The 21,214-nt window shown below is 66.7% G+C and overlaps 1 protein-coding gene across 5 annotated transcripts; it reads left to right on the top strand.

The window, feature by feature from the left end:
* The first annotated feature begins 1,373 nt into the window (after positions 1 to 1,373).
* GDPD2 (glycerophosphodiester phosphodiesterase domain containing 2) lies at positions 1,374 to 20,274 on the top strand. Of its 5 annotated transcripts, none has more exons than XM_029068022.2 (16): positions 1,374 to 1,553; positions 11,715 to 11,845; positions 12,737 to 12,840; positions 12,951 to 13,044; positions 13,155 to 13,214; positions 13,563 to 13,661; positions 13,822 to 13,915; positions 14,028 to 14,170; positions 14,635 to 14,717; positions 14,788 to 14,929; positions 16,648 to 16,869; positions 17,254 to 17,444; positions 17,863 to 18,010; positions 19,049 to 19,131; positions 19,249 to 19,277; positions 19,938 to 20,274. In XM_029068022.2, exons 2-16 carry the CDS (start codon positions 11,747 to 11,749, stop codon positions 20,054 to 20,056), a joined length of 1,710 nt encoding a protein of 569 aa, XP_028923855.1. In that variant the 5' UTR covers positions 1,374 to 1,553; positions 11,715 to 11,746; the 3' UTR covers positions 20,057 to 20,274. The 5 variants fall into 5 exon arrangements, with proteins under 5 accessions (XP_028923855.1, XP_028923857.1, XP_028923854.1 ...); XM_029068024.2 differs by having other exon boundaries at positions 1,384 to 1,507; XM_029068021.1 differs by lacking the exon at positions 1,374 to 1,553 and adding an exon at positions 5,183 to 5,317.
* Positions 20,275 to 21,214: the final 940 nt, after the last annotated feature.

Here is a 21,214-nt window from a genome sequence, read left to right on the forward strand (position 1 = left end):
GCCGCCGCTGGAACCCGGATCCTTCCGACTCCTGGGCCCCGGCCCCACCCGCTGGGCCGCGCTGCTCCGGCGGTGCCCGGGTCGGCGGGGCAGACGCAGGGGTGCCCCGTCTGGCGGCGGCGGCGGTGTTTTCGGAGCGCTCAGCGTGTGCAGAGCGCCGGACTGAGCGCCGGGAGAGGACGATAGCGCGGACCCCCGCCCTACCCGCAACGGGCCGGCCGTCTCAAGGACCCGTAAGTCATCCCCGTCGTATTTATCGAGCGCTTATTGGGTGCGGAGCACTGGACCGAACGCTCGGGAGAGGACGCCGCAACCGTAAGCGTTCACGTTCCCTTGCCCACGACGGGCCGACGGTCTTGAGGGACCGATGGGGGTGGTATTTGTCAAGCGCTTACTATGATAATCATCGCTGGGAAGCGCTCGCTGGGTGCCAAGCACTGTACTAAGCGCTGGGTGCGGGGGTGGGGGGGGGATACAGGCAAATTGGGTTGGACACGATGCCCGTCCCACGTGGGGCTCCCGGTTTCAGGAGGAAGGGGGACGGGGATGGGGAGGCGACCCCGATTTTTCCTTTCAGACACTTCCGAGACGATCGGGAGAGGGGGTAGATCTCAAAAACGAGCTCTCCGGGACGGATCCCTTTCCCGCCCGGACCCCGGCGGGATTGGGGGTGTCGGGGGAGCCCGGCGGGGGGAGCCCCCGTTGTCCTTCACCCACCCCCCTCTTACCCCTGTGCGACGGGGTAAGGGGGCTTCCAGGTGCGGGAGGGAAACCAGCGACGGGAAAGGATTTGGGAAGCGGGATGGAAGGGAGAGCGAGCCGGGGGTCCGGCGGGACGCAGGAAACAACCACGGGGCTGCCGTCCCGGCGGGCGGCCGGGCCACACTCCCAAGCGCGTAGTACGGCGCTTTGCGCACTGTAAGCACTCGATGAGCCTGATCGAAGTCAAGCGAGAGCACTTACTGGGCGACCGAGCGCTGCCCAGAGCCCTCGGTCGGTCAGCGATACTTAGCGAGCGCTTACCGTGTGCCGAGCCCTTGGGAGAGGCTAATGCGGCAGTAAAGAGACACCCCTTGACCACGGCGAGCTTAGTGGAAATCAGTGACTCGGGGAGGTGGACGTAGGGGGCGCGGGGCCGGGCCGGGGGGGGGACGAAGGAAGGGAGCAGAAGTCGGGGGGACGCGGAAGGGAAGGGGAAGATGAGGAAAAGCGGGGGGCTCGGGCAGGGAAGGCCTCCCGGAGGAGGTGGGCCTTCCAAAAGGGTTTGAAGCGGGGGAGAGTCATCGCCCGGGTGAGGAGGAAGGACGCTCCAGGCCCGAAGCGGGACGTGGGCCAGGGGTCGAGGTCCAGCGAGCGGGTCGGCGCGGGCCGGGCCCGAGGGGGTGAGCGGCCGGGTCGGGGAGGCGGGGGCCGCCCCGCCGACGCCTTTAAACCCCACGGCCACCGCTTCCCGTCAGACGCCGAGGCGGCCGGGCCGCCGCCGGAGGGTCTCGAGGAGCGGGGAGACGTGAGTGACCTGAACGTTTTGCTGTCGTGTGGTCCTCTCCCAACCGGTCAGTACGGTGCCCCGCCCGCGGCGAGCGCTCGGTAGATACCGCCGAACCGACGCTTCCGCAGAAGAACGAGGCGGGCGGCAGAGGGAAGTCCGGGCCGGGAGGCCGGGAGGTCAGCGAGGAGGCCGACGGAGTCATCCGAGCGGGAGAGAAGTGTTTTCATTAATGTGGTAGTTCGGATGGAGGGGAGAGTGCGGATTTTAGTGGATTTACAAGAGAGAGAGAGAGGGAGATGGAGTGTTCTGCCCGCACTGGAGCGGAGACAAAATAATTTGCCGAGAAGAGGAAGCACTTAAGACCTCGTAAAGAGAGACAGCCTGGCCTAGCGGAAAGAGGCCGGGCCCGGGCGTCAGGAGGACCCGGGTTCTCACCCCGGCCCCGCCACCTGTCCGCCGTGCGGCCCGGGCCGAGCCGCTGCACTCCTCCGGGCCTCCGTCCCCTCATCTGGAAAATGAGGGCCGGGACCGTGAGCCTCGCGTGGGAACGGGGACCGTGTCCAGCCTGACGCCTCGGACCTACCCCGGCGCTCGGTACGGGGGCCCGGCCCGCCCCGGCCCGGCCCGTAGTGAGTGCTGAAGAATCCCTCCCTCCGGGGGTGGAGGGGAAGATGGAAAATGATGTGCCGGAGGGGATGGGAGAGAATTCATGGGGGAGAAGCCGCAGGGCCCAGCTGGGATTTCAGAAGGACTTTGAAGGGGGTGAAGTCCAGCCCAATTGGAGAGGGAGGGAAAGGGATGGGAGGGGTGGGGAGGGAGGGAAAGAGTGAGAGAGAAAGAGAGGGAAGGGCAGAGGGAGGGAGAGGAAGAGAAAGGGAGGGAGAGAAAGAAAGGGGGAGTTAAGGGGAGAGGGAAGGGGAGAGAAAAAGGAAGAGGGAGGGGGCAGAGACACAAAGAGGGAGAGGAAGAGCGAGAAAAGAGGGAGGGGGAGAGATGGAGGGGGCGGAGAGAAAGGGAGAGGGAAGGGTAGAGAAAGGGAGAGGGAAGGGTAGAGAAAGGGAGGAGAGTGCGGAAGAGGAGGAGAGAAAGAGGGAGGAAGGGAGGGAGAGGGAAAGAGGAAGGGAGGGGAAGAGAAAGAAAGGGGGAGTTAAGGGGAGAGGAAGAGCGGGAGGGAAAGAGGGAGGGGGAGAGAAAGAAAGGAGAGATGGAGGAGGCAGAGAAGAGAGGGAGGGAAAGAGAGAGAAAGGAAGGAAGAGAGAGGGAGAGAGGGAGGGAGAGAGAGAGGACCGAAGGGGAAGACAGAAAGAAAGGGGGAGTTGAAGGGAAGGGGGCAGAGAGAAAAAGAGGGAGAGGAAGAGCAAGAGGGAGGGGAAGAGAGACAAAGGAGAGAGAGAGGGGGCGGAGAAAGGGAGGAGAGGGAGGGAAAGAGGGAGAGAAACAAAGAGGAAGGGAGGGGAAGAGAAAGAAAGGGGGAGTTGGGAGGAGAGAGGAAACAAGGAGGAGGGAGGGGGCAGAGAGAAGGGGAGAGAGGGGCAGAGAAAAAAAAGGAGGAGAGACAGAGGGGGAGAGGGAAGGGCAGCGGAAGGGAGAAAGGGGAAGTTAAGGGGAGAGGAAGAGCGAGAAAGGGAGGGAAAGAAAGGAGGAGAGGTGGAGGGGCCAGAGAAAGGGAGAGGGAGAGAGAAAGAAAGAGGGGCAGGGAGAGAACGAGAGAAAGGAAAGGAGGGAGGGAGGGAGTTCCAGCCGGGAGAGTTTGGAAACCGGGCAGGGAGCTGTGTAGTTAGAAGCATTGTGTAGCTTAGTGAGTAGAGCCTGGGCCTACGGGTCAGAAGGACCTGGGTTCTAATCCCGGCTCCAACACTTGTCTGATGCGTGGCCTCGGGCCAGTCGCTTGACTTGTCTGGGCCTTAGTTCCCTCATCCGTTAAAATGCGGATTAAGATTGTGCACCCCATTAGCTTGGATCTACCCCGGCGCTGGGAACAGTGCCTGACGCGTAGTAAGTGTTTTACAAATACCATTTAAAATACCAAATATATATATGAATTACAAATGTACATAAGTGCTGAGGGGCTGGGAGGGGGGATGAATAAAGGGAGCGAATCAAGGTGAAAGCTCGTCTCTAAACTGTGAGCTCACCGTGGGCAGGGAATGTGGCCGTTATATTCTCGGACTGTCCTCGCCTAAGCGCCCGGTACAGTCCTCTGCACACGGTAAGCCCTCAAATACGATCGCCTGACTGCCCTCGAGGAACGTCCAGTCTACCGCGTGCAGAACGCTGGACCGAACGCTTGGGAGAGTCCAGTAGAGTGGGACGGCCGACGGTAAACGGGGAGTTTAGTGAAAAGAGTTGTGAGGGTGTTTTTTAAGTCCTGTCAGTGGACGGAGCACCGGTCTGAGTGCTGGGAGAGAATACAGAGGTGGGATATTTCTTTAGGGTGTTGGTTAAGCGCTTACTGTGTGTCAGGCACCGTTCTAAGCGCTGGAATTCGACACGGTCCCCGTCTCCCGCGCGGGGCTCACGACCCGAGGAGCTCCTCGTGGGCGGGAAAGACGTACCGTACTCCCTCCGACCCACAGTACGGTGTTCGGCACCCAGGAAGCGCTCAATAAATACCATGGATTGATTGGCCGCGGGCAATCTACCCACTCCGATGTATTGGAGTCCCCTAAATGCTCAGCACAGTGCTCTGCACACAGTAAGCGCTCGATAAATGGCATGGATCGGTGGGCTGGGGGAAGGGAACTGGTCTGCCAGATCTGTCGAATTGATCTCGCCCGCGTGTTTAGTGGTTCGATCGTTTATCCTTATTATTATTAATAATAGCACTTGTGAAGCCATCACTACGGGCCGGGCGCTGTTCTAAGCGCTGGGGCAGATCCAAGCTAATCAGGCTGGACAGAGGTCCTGTCCCCCAAGGAGTTCACCCTCTTCATCCCCATTTTCCAGGGCGAGGGAACCGAGGCCCAGAGAAGTGAAGTGACTCGCCCGCTTCCAGGCGGGTGGCGGAGCCGGGACGAGAACTCGGGTCCCCCAGGCTCCCGGGCCCGAGCTTTCCTCGCTAATAATAATGTTGGTATTTGTTAAGCGCTTACTATGTGCAGAGCACTGTTCTAAGCGCTGGGGGAGACACAGGGGAATCGGGTCGTCCCACGTGGGGCTCACGGTCTTCCTCCCCATTTGACAGATGAGGTCACCGAGGCGCCGAGAAGTGAAGTGACTCGCCCACGGTCACACAGCTGACCATTGGCCGAGCCGGGATTCGAACCCATGACCTCTGACTCCAAAGCCCGTGCTCCTTCCACTGAGCCGCGCTGCTTCTCTGCCACGCTGCCCTCTAAGTGGCATTTAACGAGCGCTTAATGTGTGCAGAGCACTGTGCTAAAGTCTTGGGAGGGGCCGAAAGAGCAACAGCCAGGCACCATCCCTGCCCGCACAGTAAGCGCTCAATAAATGCCACGGATCGATAGGCGTCTAAGTGGGGTAAAGGCGTCGGGATTAGTAATGTCGGTATTTGTTAAGCGCTTCCTATGTGCCGAGCACCGTTCTAAGCGCTGGGGGAGACGCGGGCTCATCGGGTCGTCCCACGTGGGGCTCACATTTTTTTTTAATCCCCATTTTTTACAGATGAGGTCACTGAGGCACAGAGAAGTTAAGTGACTTATCCGAGGTCACCCAGCAGACAGGTGGCGGAGCCGGGATTGGAACCCACGGCCTCTGACTCCCAGGCCCGGGCTCTTTCCAACTAAGCCGCGCTGCTTCTCTGAGATTAAGATGTAATCTCGAAACGCACAAAATAGGCTCAAAGTCTCGAGGGGAAGGAGGGGTCAGGTGGGTCCTATCCGGGGCCCGGCGTCCACATAGTTGGCTGGGAACGGGGGGGAGGGGTGGGGAGGCCTCAGTTTACCCCCCCCCCGGCCTCTCTCCGGGGGAGGGAAAGAGCGGGTCCTGCGGCCGGAGGGGCCTGGGTGAGCCGGGCACCTCGGGTGATGACAGAGTTGATTTTTTTTCCGGGTGGAGATGGAGCGCCCAGTACGGTGCTCTGGAGTCATTCATCCGATCGTATTTCTTGAGTGCTTAATGCGTGCAGAGCGCTGTACCGAGCGCCTGGGTTCTTCTGGTCCTCGTTCAGCGCTTGCTAGGTGCCGGGGACCGTACTAAGCAAGGGGGTGGAGACCGGCAGGTCGGGTCGGACGCGGTCCCCGTCTCCCGGGGGGCTCGCGGTCTTTCACCCCCATTTGACGGATGAGGCAACCGAGGCCCAGAGAAGTGACTCGGCCAAGGTCACCCAGCCGACGAGGGGCGGAGCCGGGATTGGAGCCCAGGTCCTTCCGGCTCCCAGGCCCCGGGTTCCGCCCGCTAGGCCACGCCGCTCCTCCGCCCCGGTTGCTTCCCGAGGACGGTAATTATAATCGTGATTACTCAGTTGCCTCCGTCCTTTTCCAGGCGGGAACGGAGCGTTCACCGTAGTGCTCAGCACATAGTAACCGCTCAATAAATAAGATTGATCGACTGAGCGGTCGGAGGGGTCCAGACCTGAGGGAACCATCTGCCCACAGAGGCAGCGGGGAGCAGTTGGAGGGAAGATTAGTCTTTCCTCGTTCATTCAACCCTATTTATTGAGCGCTTCTTCTGCGCAGAGCACTGTACTAAGCGCTTGGGAAAGGACGGTAGAACAATAGACATTCGTTCCTTCACCCGATCCTATTTATCGAGCGCCTCCTGTGTGCAGAGCACCGGGCTAAGCGCTTGGGAGAGGGCGGCAGGACCACCTTCGGTCATTCAGTCGTTCTTACTGAGCGCTTCCTGTACACTGTACTAAGCGCCGAGGAGAGGACGATAGAACAACAAACAGTCATTCGTTCATTCGATCGCGTTTACCGAGCGCCTCCCGTGTGCAGAACGCTGGACCAAGCGCTGGGGAGAGGACGATCGAGCAGTCATTCGTTCCTTCAGTATCTACCGAGCGCTTCCCGTGTGCAGAGCGCTGGACTAAGCCCTTGGGCGAGTCTGACAGGACGGTAAACGTTCATTCGATCGTATTTGTTGAGCGCTTTCTACGTGCAGAGCACTGGACCGAGCGCTTGGGCGAGTCTGATAGAACAGTGGACGGTCATGCGATCGTATTTACTGGGCGCTTCCTCTGCGCAGAGCACCGTTGTGAGCGCTTAGGAGGGAACGTAGACCAATAAACATTCATTCGATGGCATTTTCTGAGCGCTTCCCCTGTGCAGAGCACTGTAGTGAGCGCTCGGGGGAGGACAAGACAGTAAAGGGACACATTCCCCACCCAGAGGGAACTAGAATCAGCTCCCAGCGAGCGCTCAGTACACAGGACCGAAGGAGCGCGTGGAGCTACCTCGGAGGCAGGAGGCAGCTCCGGGAGCTCCCTCCGGCAGGCCGGGTGTCCGTCTATCTTCCTTGAGCGCTCAGTACGGTGCCCTGCCCCCGGCCAGCGCTCGGGACGTAGTCCCGAAGGGCCCGTGGAGCGACCTCGGACCGAGGAGGGAGCTCTGGGAGCTCCCTCTCCGGAGTGGTCGGCCCAGCGCCCCGCCCCCGGCAGGCGCTCAGTACACAGGCCGGAGGGAGCGCGCGGAGCTCTCCCGGAGGCAGGAGGGAGAGCGGGCCGCCCCTGACTCATCCGTGGGTGGCGACGTGGGAGCCGAGGGCGTCTCGGCCGGAGCGGGGAGGAGAGTAGACGCCCGGAGAGCCGAGAGACGGGAGAGGAGCCGAGCCGTCGGGGAGGTAGGAGCGGGACCCGACCCCCCCCCGTTTGTCGAGCGCCGACCGCGTGCGGGGCACCGGACTAAACCCCGGGGAGAGGACGAGGCAACGATGGGCATCCGATAGGATTTACTGAGCGCTCCAACGGGTGCGGGGCGCTGGGTTGGGCGGTGGGGAGAGGACGGTAGAACGAGACGTTCACTGAGCGGTATTTATCGAGCGCCTACTGGGTGCGGAGCGCTGGACCGTGCGCTGGGGAGAGGACCGCACGACGAGAGACATTCATTCGGTGGTATTTACTGAGCGCCTACTGGGTGCAGAGCACTGGACCGTGAGCTGGGGAGAGGCAGGAGAAGGATAAACATTCATTCGGTCGTATCTGTCGAGCGCCTACTGTGCGCGGAGCCCCGCTCTAAGCGCTGGGGGAACGATAAACGTTCATTCGGTCGTATCTGTCGAGCGCCGGGGAGAGGACAGGAGAAGGATAAACATTCGTTCGGTCCTATCTATCGAGCGCTCGCTGCGTGCGGAGCACCGATTAAGTGCCGGGGAGAGGACAGGAGAACGATAAACAGTCGCCGGGTCGTATTTATAGAGTGCTCGCCGGGGAGAGGACAGTACAACAATAAACATTCGTGCGGTGGGATTTATTGAGCGCTCACTGGGTGCCCAGCCCCGGATCGAGCACCGGGGAGAGGACGGCGCAGCGATAAACAGTCGTCGGGTCGTATTACTTGAGCGCCGACTGCGTGCGGAGCGCCGGACCGAGCGCCGGGGAGAGGACGGCGGTGGGCGGACGCGTTCCCCGCCCGGGCCGACCTCGACGTTGAGTAAATAGATCGCGGCTCCGTCCGGCGAGTAGACCGGACACTCGTCGGGGGCAGGGAACGTCCCCATCTGCGATCTATTCATCTCTCCTCGTGCCCGTCTCCCGCCCGCCCCGGACCGTGAACTCCTCCGCAGGGGCGGAGGACGTCCCCGTTTATCGTCGGGCCGCGCTTTCCCGGGCGCGAGCGGCGGGAGGGACGAGGCGAGGCCGGGGGAGGTCGGGGTGGGGGGACCCGGGAGTCCGGGGCCCCGGGGAGAGGGAGGTCTCGGCGAAGGGAGAGGGACACGAACCAGCTCGGCGTGGGAGGAAGCGGGAATAACTTTTGTATACAGTCCACTCCAAGAGCTCGGACGGGGTCAGAGGCCGGGAGGAGGGGGCCGGGGGGGGGGGGGCCTCCACGGAGGCCCGGGGTTGGGTTTTTTCCTCTGCCCTTTCCGTGCGGAGAGATCTCTGGCCGGCGAGAGGGGGAGAGGCGGCCGAGATGACGGGTAGGGAGACCCGGGGTCGACGGGGGGGGGCGAGGCCTAGGCCGCCGTGGCCCGGCGGCGAGGGCCTCGGGGGGTGGGGCCGGGGGGACGGCGGGCGGAGGGGCCCCGCGCCCCCGAGGGCCCCCCGAGCCGAGGGCCGGCCCGTCGGAGCAGGGGGCGAGGGGCATCTGTGGGCGTCCCCGGGGGGCTTTAAGGCGTCCCCGTCCCCACCGGGGTTTTCCCGGCGGGGGGGGGGGGGGGGCGGCCCCCCGGACGTTGAGGAAGGGTCCCGTCCGTCCCCCCACCCTCCGCCACGAAGCGAGTTGGGAAGCCCGGGTATCCAAGCGGCGGGCCTTGGACCCCTTCCAGATTTTCCTCCCCAAATCGGCAGTCCGAGGAGCTCCCGGGCCTTGTCCGGGAGGAGCGAGGGGGCCCGGCCGGCGGGATGGGCCCGTCGTCGCCATCGGGCGCCCACCCCGGGCCGAGGGGAGGGGACCCGGCGCTCGGGGGAGCCCGGCCCCGCGCACGGAGAGCCGGGCGGGGGCGGGGAGGTTTGGTCCGTGGGAGCCGAGGCGGGGAGGGGACCGGTTGGCACCACCCCGCGCCCGGCCTCGCAGCCAGCGGGCAGGCCGAGGCAGGGAGAGGATTAAGCCGGAGGGGCGGCCCGGCGAGAGCTCCCACGGCCTCGCCCTGGCTCAGCCGGCTCCCGGAGAAATTCTAGCTCTATATATTCATCCGACCGGTCGTATCCGACGAGCGCTCGCTCCGGGCAGAGCGCTGGGCCGAGCGCTCGGGCAGTGCGGTTCGGCGACGGATCCCCGGCCGCGCCGGCCTCACGGTGTAGGAAGGGGGACGGGCATCGGAGGAGGGTCAACCGGCATCAGTGGCGGCGATAGAAGTGAACAGAATGATAGATGTACGTACGTCTATCGGCTGCCGGCCTCTCGATCGGATCGAGCGAGCGCTCACCGCGTGCGGAGCGCTGGGCTGAGCGCTCGGGAGAGGACGATCCCGCGGTCGACGTGTCCCCTGCGCACGTCGGGTTTACCGTTGCCGCTCGCGTCGGTCTCCCCCTCCCCGGGGCTGTCAGCTCGTGTGGGCGGGGAGGAATAATAATCGTGATAATGATCGCGGTAGTTGTTAGGCGCTTACTTTGTGCCGAGCGCCGAACTGAGCGCTTGGGGTGGGTCCAACCGGTCCCCGTCCCACGTGGGGCTCACAGTCTCGATCCCCGTTTTCCAGACGGGGTGGCCGAGGCGGAGGTGAAGTGACTCGCCCGAGGCCACGCGGCAGACACGCGGCGGGGCCGGGATTAGAACCCGTGACCTCCTGGCTCCCGGGCCTGGGCTCTACCCACTGGGCCACGCCGCTTCTCTGATTGCGTCTGGCGTACCGTTCTCTCCGGGGCGCTCGGTTCGTTCGGTCGTATCTATCGAGCGCTTACTGCGTGCGGAGCACCGGACTAAACGCGGGGGAGAGGTCGACACGCTAATAGGACAGACGCGTTCCCCGCCCAGGACGAGCCGACGGTCTCGGGGGCGGGGGGGGAGAGAGACACGACGAGAAACAGTCGGTGGTGTTTATCGAGCGCTTACCGTGCGCAGAGCGCTGGGCTGAGCGCCGGGGAGAGGACGATAACGATAATCAGAAGAACGATCCTATCCGTTAAGCGCCCACCGCGGGCCCGGCACCGTACTGAGCGCCGCGGCGGACCCCAGGCCACCCGGGCTGGCCGCGGTCCGCCCCCCATTTCCCGCCCGAGGGGACCGAGGCCCGGAGGAGCGAAGCGCCCCGGCCCGAGGTCACCCGGCGGACAGGTGGCGGAGCCGGGATTGGAACCCGGGTCCCTCCGACGGCCGGGCCCGCCGCTCCTCGCGAGGCGTCCCGGGCCGCGACGGGGGCCTCCTCGTCGGCTCTTCCCGGGGGTCCCGGCCCCCCTCCCCGAGCTCCCGGATGGTGTGAGGCCTTCCCTGCCTCCCTCCCACCCCCCTTTTTCCCAGCGCTCGCCTCAGCGCGGGAACAAAAGCCCTGGCAACAGGGCGGGATTGGCGCGGGAGAGCGGGGAAGGCCACACAAAGAGATTCCTCAGGCCCGGGGCCTTCCCCGCCGGTCCCCGCCGGTTCCCCGGACCGGCGGCCCGGAGACGGGGGGGGATCCAGGCCGGGGAAGGGCACCGGGAGGACGGACGGGAGGAGGAGGAGGCCGTGCCACGCCGAAGCCGGAGCCGCCCCGGGTGAGGTTGGCACCGGCGGGAGGCCGGGGCCGGGGGGGGGGGGGGACCCGAACCGCGGCCGCGTCTGCCGGGTGACCTCGGGCGAGTCGCTCGGCCTCTCCGGGCCTCGGCTCGGTCCGACGGGGCCGGAGGCCGCCGGCCCCGCCGGGGACCCGTCTCCGCCCCGGCGCTTAGAACGGTGCCCGGCACAGAGGGAGCGCTCGGCGAATGCCACGACGACGAGTGTCGCCGGGGAGCGGCGGGGGGCCTCCGCCCGACTCCGCCGACCCCTTCCTCGCTCCGGGATGGGCCGCTCGGGGCCGGGGAGGGGGGGACGGCTCTTTCCTCCGTCCTCGCCCGAGCGCTCGGCCCAGCGCTCCGCACGCGGGCCGCGCTCAGTAAACGGCGCCGAGCGAACGCGTGAGAAGCCCGCCCCCGGCAGGACTCGGGGGTCCCGGGGGTGCAGCTGAATCGGGGGGTTCAGGGGATCCCGGCCACCGGTTTGGGGGCCGTGAGGAACGCTTGGCACCCGGCCCTCAGTGCCGCGCCTGGGCCCTAGTAAGCGCTCACGATGTGCGAAGCGCTGGTCTAAGCGCCGGGGGGATACGGCGTCATCAGGTTGCCCCGCGGGGGGCTCACCGTCTTCATCCCCATTTTCCAGATGAGGTCACTGAGCCCCGGAGGAGCCAGGCGACTTGCCCAAAGTCACCCGGCCGTCGAGGGGCGGAGCGGGGATTAGAACCCGTGACCTCCGACTCCCAACCCCGGGCTCTTTCCACCGAGTCGCGCCGCTCCCGTTGTCGTTATTATTAATCACCCTCCTGGGCCCCGGAGGAGCTCCGGACCCGTCGCGGCAGCCGGAGGGACGCTCCCCACCCGGCGCTCAGCGCGGCGCCCGGCGCGTAGCACGGGCCCGACCAGCACGGCGTCGCCGCCGCCGCCCGTTAGACGCCCATCGCTACGAACGTCCTGACTCGTCCGTGTCGTGGGGCTCAGGGGAGCTGCAGACGGCGCTGCGGGCGTTGAGGATGGCGGAGGCGTCGGCCTGGCGGTCCGGCTGTGCCCGGGGCCTGTTCTCGCTCTACAGCTGCCGCTGGCGGGGCCACGGGACCCTGGAGACCAGCCAGGTGGGAGGTCGGAGGTCGGGGCGCGGGCCTTCCCCCGGGGGGGACGGGCACGGGGAGGGGGAGGCCGTCCAGGCCCCGGGCCCCGCGTGCGGGGTTCCCGGCCGGGGCCGGGGCCCGGGGCGGCAGGTGTCGTTTGGGCCCCGGACCCCCCTTTTGTCCCCCCACGGTAGGACTCTTCTCTCAAAGTGTGCCCCCCCGAGTCCCCTTTCGCCCCCAGAGTGTGACCCAAACCTCCTCCGCCTCCACGGTGTGACCCCCCGAACTCCCCTTTTCCCCCATGGTGTGACCCCCAAGGCCCCTTTCCCCCCCCCACAGTGGGACCCAGACCCCCTTCTCGGCCACAGCGTGACCCCAGACCCCCTTTCCCCCCACACGGCGTGATCCCCGAACCCCCCTTTACCCCACGGTGTGACCCCCCAAGCCCCCTTCTCCCCCCACGGCGTGATCCAAACCCCCTTTCCCCCGCCACAGCGTGACCCGAACTCCCCTTTTCCCCGCAGCGTGACCCTTGAACCTTTTTCCCCAGTGTGACCCCCCAAAGCCCCTTTCCCCCCCGTGGTGGGACCCAAACCCCCTTCTCCGCCACAGCGTGACCCCAGACCCCCTTTTCCCCACAGCGTGATCCCTGTACCCCCCTTTTTCCCCACGGTGTGACCCCCCCCCCAAGCCCCCTTCTCCCCCCACGGCGTGATCCAAACCCCCTTCCCCCCGCCACAGTGTGACCCGAACTCTCCATTTCCCCACAGCGTGACCCTTGGACCCCCCTTTTCCCCAATGCGACCCCCAAACCCCCTTTTCCCCCCACAATGTAATCCAGACCCCCTTCCTCCCCCACAGTGACCCCCCTCCCTCCCGGGTGACCCCTGAACCCCGTCTCCCCCCTCCCCACAGTGTGACCGCGTGTGGTTAGGCCTGCTGTCGGCCACGTGTCTCCTGGCGGTGGGCTGGCTCTACGTCAGCCTCGTCCTGCTCAACGACCTGCACAACTTCAACGAGTGCGTCTCCCCCGCGCGCCCCCGAACCCCGGGATGCCGCCCCCCCCCCCCCAACCTCCGGAGCGCCCCCTCCAGCGACCACCCCTCTCCCCCCCCCCCCCCCGTGCCAGGTTCCTCTTCCGGAACTGGGGCCACTGGTTGGACTGGTCGTGGGTGCTGATGCTCGTGGCCTCCCTGCTGGTCGTCTACTCCTCCGTGCTGCTGGTGGGTGCCGACCCCCGACCCCCGACCCCCGACCCGACCCCGGGGGGCGGCCGGCGACGGGACGGGAGCGTGACCCCTCCCGTCGCCCTCCTCCCCGGCTCCGTCCCCAGCTCCTGGCCCTGCTCCTGGTGTTGTGTGGGAAACCGCTCAGGCTCCACTGGCTGCACAAGGTGACGGGCCCGGGTCCGGGGGGAGGCGGGCGGACGCCGCCGTCGGGTCGCATCCGTTGAGCGCCCGCTACGGGCACCGGACCGGGCGCCTGTCGCGGGACCGGGCGGGAGGGGAGGGGGGCCCGGGCCGCGGCCCGTCGCCGTCTCCCGCCCGGGCTCCGCCGCGTGACCTCGGGCCGTCGCGGGCCCCTCGCTTCCGGGGATGGGGCCCGGGAGCCCCCCGGTGACCTCGGGGGACGACCCCGACGACCCCGGAGCCGCCGCGGCGGCTCCCGGAGCGGGGCCGGGCCCGCCGCAGGCGCCGAATAAACGGCACGCCGGCGACGGTCTCGTGGGGGGCGGTCGCAGGGCCTGTTGCTGTTGACCGTGGTGGTGGTGGGCGCCGGCCTGCTCCTGCTCGGGGTCCAGTGGCGGGAAGAGTGGGACAGCCTGCGCCTCTCCCTGCAGGTGAGGGGACCCTCCCCCCACCCTCGACCCCCGACCCCCGACTTCCGCCGCCCCTCCGAGGGGATCTGGGTGCGGGGGAGGGCAGGGGGAGGACCCTCGCCCGCCCCGGGCAGCCCCCTCAGGCCACGGCCCCCCGCCTCCCCCGTCCCCGTCCCCTCAGGCCACGGCCCCCTTCCTCCACATCGGCTGCGCGGCGGCGCTGACCCTGCTGGCCTGGCCGGTGGCCGACGCTTACTACGGGACCCCGCGGACAGGTGACGGACACCGCCCCGGCCCCTCCCCGCCCCCTCAACCTCTCGCCCCTCGCCTGCCCCCAGCCCCGCCCCCAGCCCCCTCCCACCCTGATCTCGGGTGGTCGGTGCCCAGGGTGTCGGGGGCTGCTGATCCCGTTCCTGGGTTCGGCCCTGGCGGTCTACCTGCTGCCCCTGGCCATCTCCTCGCCCTGCATCATGGACCCCGCCCTCCTGCCCCCCAAACCCACCCTGGTGGGCCACCGAGGGGCCCCCATGGTGAGTCGCCCCGCCCCCAGGATGGCACCCCCGGGGGGTCGGGCGGGGCCGCAGGGGCACGACGGGGGCGGGGCGGGGGACCCCGGGAGGGGCGGGACGGCAGGACCGTGAGCCCTAGAGGGGCAGGACGGTGAGTCCCGGGAGGGGCAAGACGGTGGGAACGGGACGGGCAGGGTGGTGGGAACGGGATGGGCGAGACGGCGGGCCTCGGGCTGAGCGGGACGGCGGGCCCCGGGATGGGCGAGACGGCGGGGCTCCGGGAGGGGCGAGAGAGCGGGCACGGGATGGACAAGACGGCGAGCCCCGGAGGGGCCGGACGGTGGGCCCCCGGGATGGGCGAGATGGTGGGAACAGGCGGGTCAGGATGGCGGGCCCCGGGATGGGCGGGACGGCGGGCCCCGGTAGGGGCGGTGCCCGTCCCGAGGCCCGCCGGCCCGCCCCACCCGGGGCCTGTCCCTCCCCAGCTGGCCCCCGAGAACACGCTGATGTCGTTGCGGAAGACCGCCAATTGCGGGGCGAGCGTGTTCGAGACGGACGTGATGGTCAGGTGAGGACCGGGGCCGGAGGACGGGGGACCCCCGCCCCGGCGCCCCCTGACTCTCGCCCCCCACCCCCAGTTCGGACGGCGTCCCCTTCCTCATGCACGACGAGAGGCTGGTGAGGACGACCAACGTCGCCCCGGAATGGGCCAACGAGCACAGCAGTAACCTCTCGTGGAAGGATCTGCGGACCCTCAACGCCGGCTCCTGGTTCCTGCGGGTGAGTCGGGGGCGGGGGCGGGGGCGGGGGCGGGGGGGGCGCCTGCCTTCGATCCTACGCACCGAGCGCTCGGGGGGGTGCCGGGCCGAACGCTTGGGAGAGGACGGTGCGACGGTAGGCGAGATCCCTCTAGACCCAAGGGCCCCTCTGGACTGCGAGCCCGTGGAGGCCGGGGATCGTCTCTCTTTATAAAAAACAACCGTGATAATGCCGATGATGGTATCTATTGAGCGCTTATCAGGTGCCCAACGCCGTTCTGAGCGCTGGGGAAGATAGAACGTCATCGGGTCGTCCCACCTGGCGCTCGCAAGTCTTCGTCCCCGTTTTACGGATGAGAGAACTGAGGCCCAGAGAAGAACTGTGTAACGTTGGTATCTGTTAAGCGCTTACTAGGTGCAGAGCACCGTTCTAAGCGCTGGGGGAGATACGGGGTCATGGGGTCGTCTCACGTGCGGCTCCCGGTCTTCATCCCCATTTTCCAGATGAGGTCACTGAGGCCCGGAGAAGTGAAGCGACTCGCCCGCGGTCACGCAGCTGACAAGGGGGCAGAGTCGGCATTCGAACCCATGACCTCTGACGCCCAAGCCCGGGCTCTCGCCACTGAGCCACGCTGCCTCCGTGGTATCTAAGCGCTTACTGTGTGCCGCGCACTGTTCTAAGCGCTGGAGGAGATCCAGGATAATCAGGTTGGAGCCAGTCCCTGTCCCAAGTGGAGCTCACGGTCTCAGTTCCCATTTTCCAGATGAGGGAACTGAGGCCCGGAGAAGAATAATACTGACGACAGAGGGATCTGTTAAGCACTTACTCTGTGCCGAGCACTGTTCTAGGCGCTGGGGTCGACCCAAGTTGATCAGTCCCTGTCCCAAATGGGGCTCGCGTGGGTCCCCTGTCCGGAGAAGCAGCGAGGCCTAGTGGGTAGAGCCGGACCTGGGAGTCGGCGGGACCTGGGTTCTAATCCCGGCTCCGCCGCCTGTCTGCTGTGTGACCTCGGGCGAGTCGCTTCTCTGGGCCTCAGTGACCTCATCTGTCAAATGGGGGTTAAGACCGCGAGCCCCACGGGGGACACGGACTGGGTCCGACCCGATTAACGTGCATCCACCCCAGCGTTTAGCGCTCGACACACAGTCGGTGCTTCGCTACGGTCGTCATCACCCTTATTATCGTTAATAATAACGATGACGACCCCCGTATCGCAGATGAGGTGACCGAGGCACCGAGGATAACAGTAATAACCGGGGGTCATCCCGGGGGACCTCCACACGGCCCCGCAGGGAAGCAGCGTGGCTTAGTAGGTAGAGCCCGGGCCTGGGAGTGGGAAGGTCCTGAGTTCCAATCCCGGCTCCGCCACTCGTCCGCTGTGTGACCTCGGGCCGGTCACTTTGCTCCTCTGGGCCCCGTTTCGCTCATCCGTCAACTGGGGGCGAAGACGGCCGGCCTCACGCGGGACAGGGACTGGGTCCGACCCGACTGGCTTGTAGCCACCCCGGCGCTCCGTACGGTGCCCGGCGCGTCGCAAGGGCTTCACAGACACCACAGTGATGAAGACCGTCGGGGGGGGGGAGAAAGGGGTCTGTGCCCGCTGACCCCGGCCGGCCCGGTGTCCTCCGGGCGCCCCCCGGGCCCGGCTCCGTCCTTTCTCGGGGGACGGGGGTCCCGGCGGCTCTGCCGGTGCCCTCCGACCCCCCAGGCCGACCCCGTCGTCGTCGTCCCCCCGCCAGCGTCGGCCTTTCTGGGGGTCCCCGGCCCTGTCGGAGGGGGAGCGCCTGGAGGCCGAGAACCAGTCGGTGCCGGCCCTGGACCAGGCCCTGCGGGTGGCGGCCGACCTCCGCCTGGCCGTCATGTTCGACCTGCGCCGGCCCCCGGCCCACCACGCCCACCGCCACGACTTCGTCCAGAAGACCCTCGGCGCCGTGCTGGACGCCGGCGTGCCCCAGGACATGGTCCCCGCACCCCTCCTTCTGCCCTCCCCGCCCCCGACGGCGTCCCGACCTGCCCTACCCTGCCCCCGTCCGCTGCCCTACCTCTCCCTGCCCCGTTCACGCCCCCGGCCTGCCCGGCCCTGCCCACGCGACCTCGCCCCTCTTTCGTTCCTTCATTCGATCGTATTTATTGAGCGCTTACCGCGTGCAGACCCGTGGGCCAAGCGCCTGGAAAGTAAGATTCGGCTCCGCCCGGCCCCTGACCCCCGACCCCGGGCCCGCCCCCGACCGTGCCCCCGACCTCTGCCTTGCCCCTAAGCCCCGCCGTGCCCCGCCGGTGCCCCCCGACCGCTTCCCGCGACCCCTGACGCCGCCGGCCGGCCCCCGGCCCGGCCCGTCCCGCAGGTGCTCTGGCTTCCGGACGAGGAGCGGGCGGAGGTCCGGCGGCGGGCCCCGGGGCTCCAGCACGTTTATGGCAGACACGGGACCCCCGGGGCCCTCCCCGGGACCCTCCGCGGGACCCCCAACGGCACCCGCGGACCGCCCCCGCGCCGCCTCAACCTCCCCTACCAGGACCTGCCACGCCTCGACCTGCCGTGAGTGCGCGTGTGTGTACGTGCCGGACCCGTCCTTCCATCCTCCCCCCTGTGTGCGGAGCACTGTACTGAGCGCCTGGGGGAGGCCCGGACGACCACCGGCGGACACCTTCCGGGAGCGGCGCGGCCTCGCGGGTAGAGCCCGGGCCCGGGAGTCAGGAGGACCCGGCCCCTCGACCGCCGGGTGACCTCGGGCCGGTCGCTTCGCTTCTCGGGGCCTCGGTTCCCTCGCCCGGAAGACGGACGGGGGACGGGGACCGGGTCCGACCCGTTGGCTCGTACCCACGCCGGCGCTCAGTACGGTGCCTGGCCCGGTTTTGGTTCCCCGCCCGCGAGGAGCTGCCGGTCTTGAGGGGGGCACGGGGCGGGGAGTTGGGGGGGGTCTCACCCTGCCGCCCCCCCCCCGCCCACCCCGCAGGGCTCTGCACCGGGACAACGTGTCGGTGAATCTGTTCGTAGTGGACGCCCCCTGGCTCTTCTCCCTGCTGTGGTGCTCCGCCGTCGATTCCGTCACCACCAACGCCTGCCACCGCCTCCGACAGCTGCGGCACCCGCTCTGGCTCATCGTGAGGCTCCGTGCTCCCTCCGCACCCCCCACAGCGCTCCCCGCTCCCCGGTGCTCCCCCGGCTCCACGGCCTCCATCCCTGCCCTCTTTCAGACCCGCCCCCCGCGACCTCACCCGAGATGAGAACGAGCCCGGCCCGGGCGTCAGGAGCTCCTGGGTTCCCCGCCACTTGTCCGCCGTGCCGCCTCGGGCCGGTCGCCTCCCTTCTCTGGGCCTCGGTTCCCTCCTCCGCCCGACGGGGGATGAAGGCCGCGAGCCCCCCGCGGGACGGGGGCCGGGGCCACCCCGATCTGCCTGGACCCGCCCCATCGCTTAGAACGGTGCCCGGCACATAGTGAGAGTTTAACGATTACCGTGATCACGATCCCACCCCGATCCCCCCCCGCTCCAACCAGCTCCGTCCCCTCCCGAAAGTCGAGATTATAATGATAACGTTGGCATTTGTTAGGCGCTTACTATGTGCAGAGCACCGTTCTAAGCGCTGGGGTAGTTACAGGGTCATCGGGTCGTCCCACGGGAGGCTCCCGGTCTTCATCCCCGTTTTCCAGATGAGGGAACTGAGGCCCAGAGAAGTGAAGTGACTCGTCCACGGTCACACGGCTGACAAGCGGCAGAGGCGGGAATCGAACCCATGACCTCGGACTCCCAGGCCCGGGCTCTTTCCACTGAGCCACGCTGCGGGGGGGGGGGGGGGGGGAGGAGGACCACCCCCCATCCTTCCCGGAAGCCCCTGGCCCAGCCCGGCCTGGCATATGGGAAGCAGCGCGGCTCGGCGGAAAGGGCCCGGGCTTGGGAGTCAGAGGTCGCGGGTTCGAATTCCGGCTCCGCCCCTCGTCAGCCGAGTGACTGTGGGCGAGTCACTTCCCTTCTCTGGGCCTCAGTGACCTCATCTGGAAAATGGGGATGAAGACCGTGAGCCTCGCGTAGCACGATCTGATTACGCTTTGTCTCCCCCAGCGCTTAGAACAGTGCTCTGCACATAGTAGGCGCTTAACAAATCCCAACGTTATTATTATTATCCGTCTCCCGACCCTGCAGAGTCCTAGGACCTACCAGCTGGTCTGGGTGGTGACGGACTGCGTCTCGGCCCTGCTGCTGCTCTGGACCTTCTCTGTCCAGCGGTGAGGGGGGCGGCCGGGGGTCCCGGGAGCGGGGCGGACGGACGGGCTTCTCTCGGTCCCCCCGGTCGACCGGGTCCGGGCTCACCGGAACGTCTCTCCGTCTCCCCACCCCCTCAGGAGACGGGCCAGGAAAAGAGAGCGATGCGGTAAGCTTCGCCTTGTCCGCGCCCTGCCCCGCGCTGCCTGCTCCAGGTCCCGGCTTCTCATCCCGGCTCGTCCGCCGGGTGACCTCGGACCGGTCGCTTCACTTCTCTGTGGGCCTCGGTTCCTTCATCTGGAAAATGGGGGTTGAGGGTGTGAGCCCCGCCGGGGACGGGGCCCGCATCCAACCCCATTAGCTTCTATCTCTCCCAGCGCTTAGAACGGGCACGGAGTAAGCACTTAAATACCATTATTATCAATCGTAATCATTAATGATGATAATCCCGGCTCTGCCACCTGTCCGCTGGGTGACCCCGGGCAAGTCATTTCCCTTCTCTGGGCCTCGGTCACCTCATCCTTCAAATGGGGATGAAGACTATCGGTCCCAGGTGGGACAACCTGATGACCTTGGATCCACCCCAGCGCTTAGAACGGTGCTTGGCACGCAGTAAGCGCTCACAAAGTACCGTTATTCTCATTAATATTACTCACTGCAGCTCACCGGCCCCTTCTCCGATCTCACGCCCACCCAACCCGGTCCCATTTAATAGTAAGCGCTTACTATGTGCCGGGCGCTGTCTAGCCCTTCGCGTCCCCGTCCCCCGCCCCCCAACTCCTTCCTTGCCCCCCGTTTCCCCCGGCCCACCCCAGCCCGTCTCCCCCAGGCCCAGAGTCCACCGTGCTGCTGACGAGGATCGACAGCTTCGTCTCGTCGGCGACCAGTTCGTCCCCGGGGCCGCCGCCGGCCCCCGCGGAGACCCCCCGGCCCCCCAACGGACCGTGACCCGCGGCCAGAGTCCGGGGGGGGTCTTCGGGTCGAGACGTCGGGGACGTCGGCCGGGGGGAGGGGGCTACTCCTCCCGGGGTCGACCGGCCCGGAGGCGGGGCCGTGGACAGGACGACCCGCAGAGGGAAGCGATGACCCCGTGACGTCCCCCGACCTCGATCCCCGCGGTTTCGGTTGCCCTCCAACCGTTTAATAAATAGGATTTTCAAGTCAGATCCCTGGCCCGCGGTGGGCGGGGGGTCGGTTGGGGCGGGGGGAGGCCCCCCGGCCTGGGAGTCGGAGGATCCGGCTTCTCCCCCGGGCTCGGCCGCCCGTCGGCCGCGTGACCTCGGACCGGCGACTTGGCCTCTCACGTCGGCTCCCGCCACCCGTCCGTCGGGTGACCTCGGGCGAGTCGCCTCACTGCTCCGTGCCTCAGTGACCTCATCTGTCAAATGGGGATGAAGACGGTAAGCCCCACGTGGGACCACCCGACGGCCCCGTATCCACCCCAGCGCCTAGAACAGTGCTCGGCACCTAGTGAGTGCTTCACAGATACCTTTTGATGATGACGATGATATATTATCATTTCCTGGGCCTCAGTTCCCTCAACTGGAAAACGGGGATAAGGGACACGAGCTCCCCGTCTCGAAGATCGTACTGCTGCTGTATCACCCTCTCCTAAATAGGAGCGGCGCGACGTAGGGGCTAGAGCCCGGGCCCGGGTGTCCGAAGGTCATGGGTTCTAATGCCGCCACGCGTCCGCCGTGCGGCTCGGGGTAAGTCGCCCCACCTCCCCGAGCCTCAGTTCCCTCATCTGTAGGACAGTGATAATGTCGGTAACGCTGCTTCTCTACTGGGGGGTGGAGGTTGGGAGTCCCCCGTGGGACAGGACGGTGTCCGCCCTGATGGATTGGGATCCTCAGCGTGGCTCACTGGAAAGAGCCCGGGCTTGGGAGTCAGAGGCCATGGGTTCCAATCCCGGCTCTGCCATTTGTCAGCTGTGTGACTGTGGGCGAGTCACTTCATTTCTCTGTGCCTCAGTTCCCTCTCCTGTCAAATGGGGATGAAGAGCGGGAGCCTCATGTGGGACGACCCGATCACCCTGTATGTACCCCAGCGCTTCGAACAGTGCTCAGCACAGAGTAAGCGCTTAACAGACAGCACCATTATTAT

Source organism: Ornithorhynchus anatinus, chromosome 6 (assembly GCF_004115215.2).
Source record: "Ornithorhynchus anatinus isolate Pmale09 chromosome 6, mOrnAna1.pri.v4, whole genome shotgun sequence".
NCBI classification, from domain to species: domain Eukaryota; kingdom Metazoa; phylum Chordata; class Mammalia; order Monotremata; family Ornithorhynchidae; genus Ornithorhynchus; species Ornithorhynchus anatinus.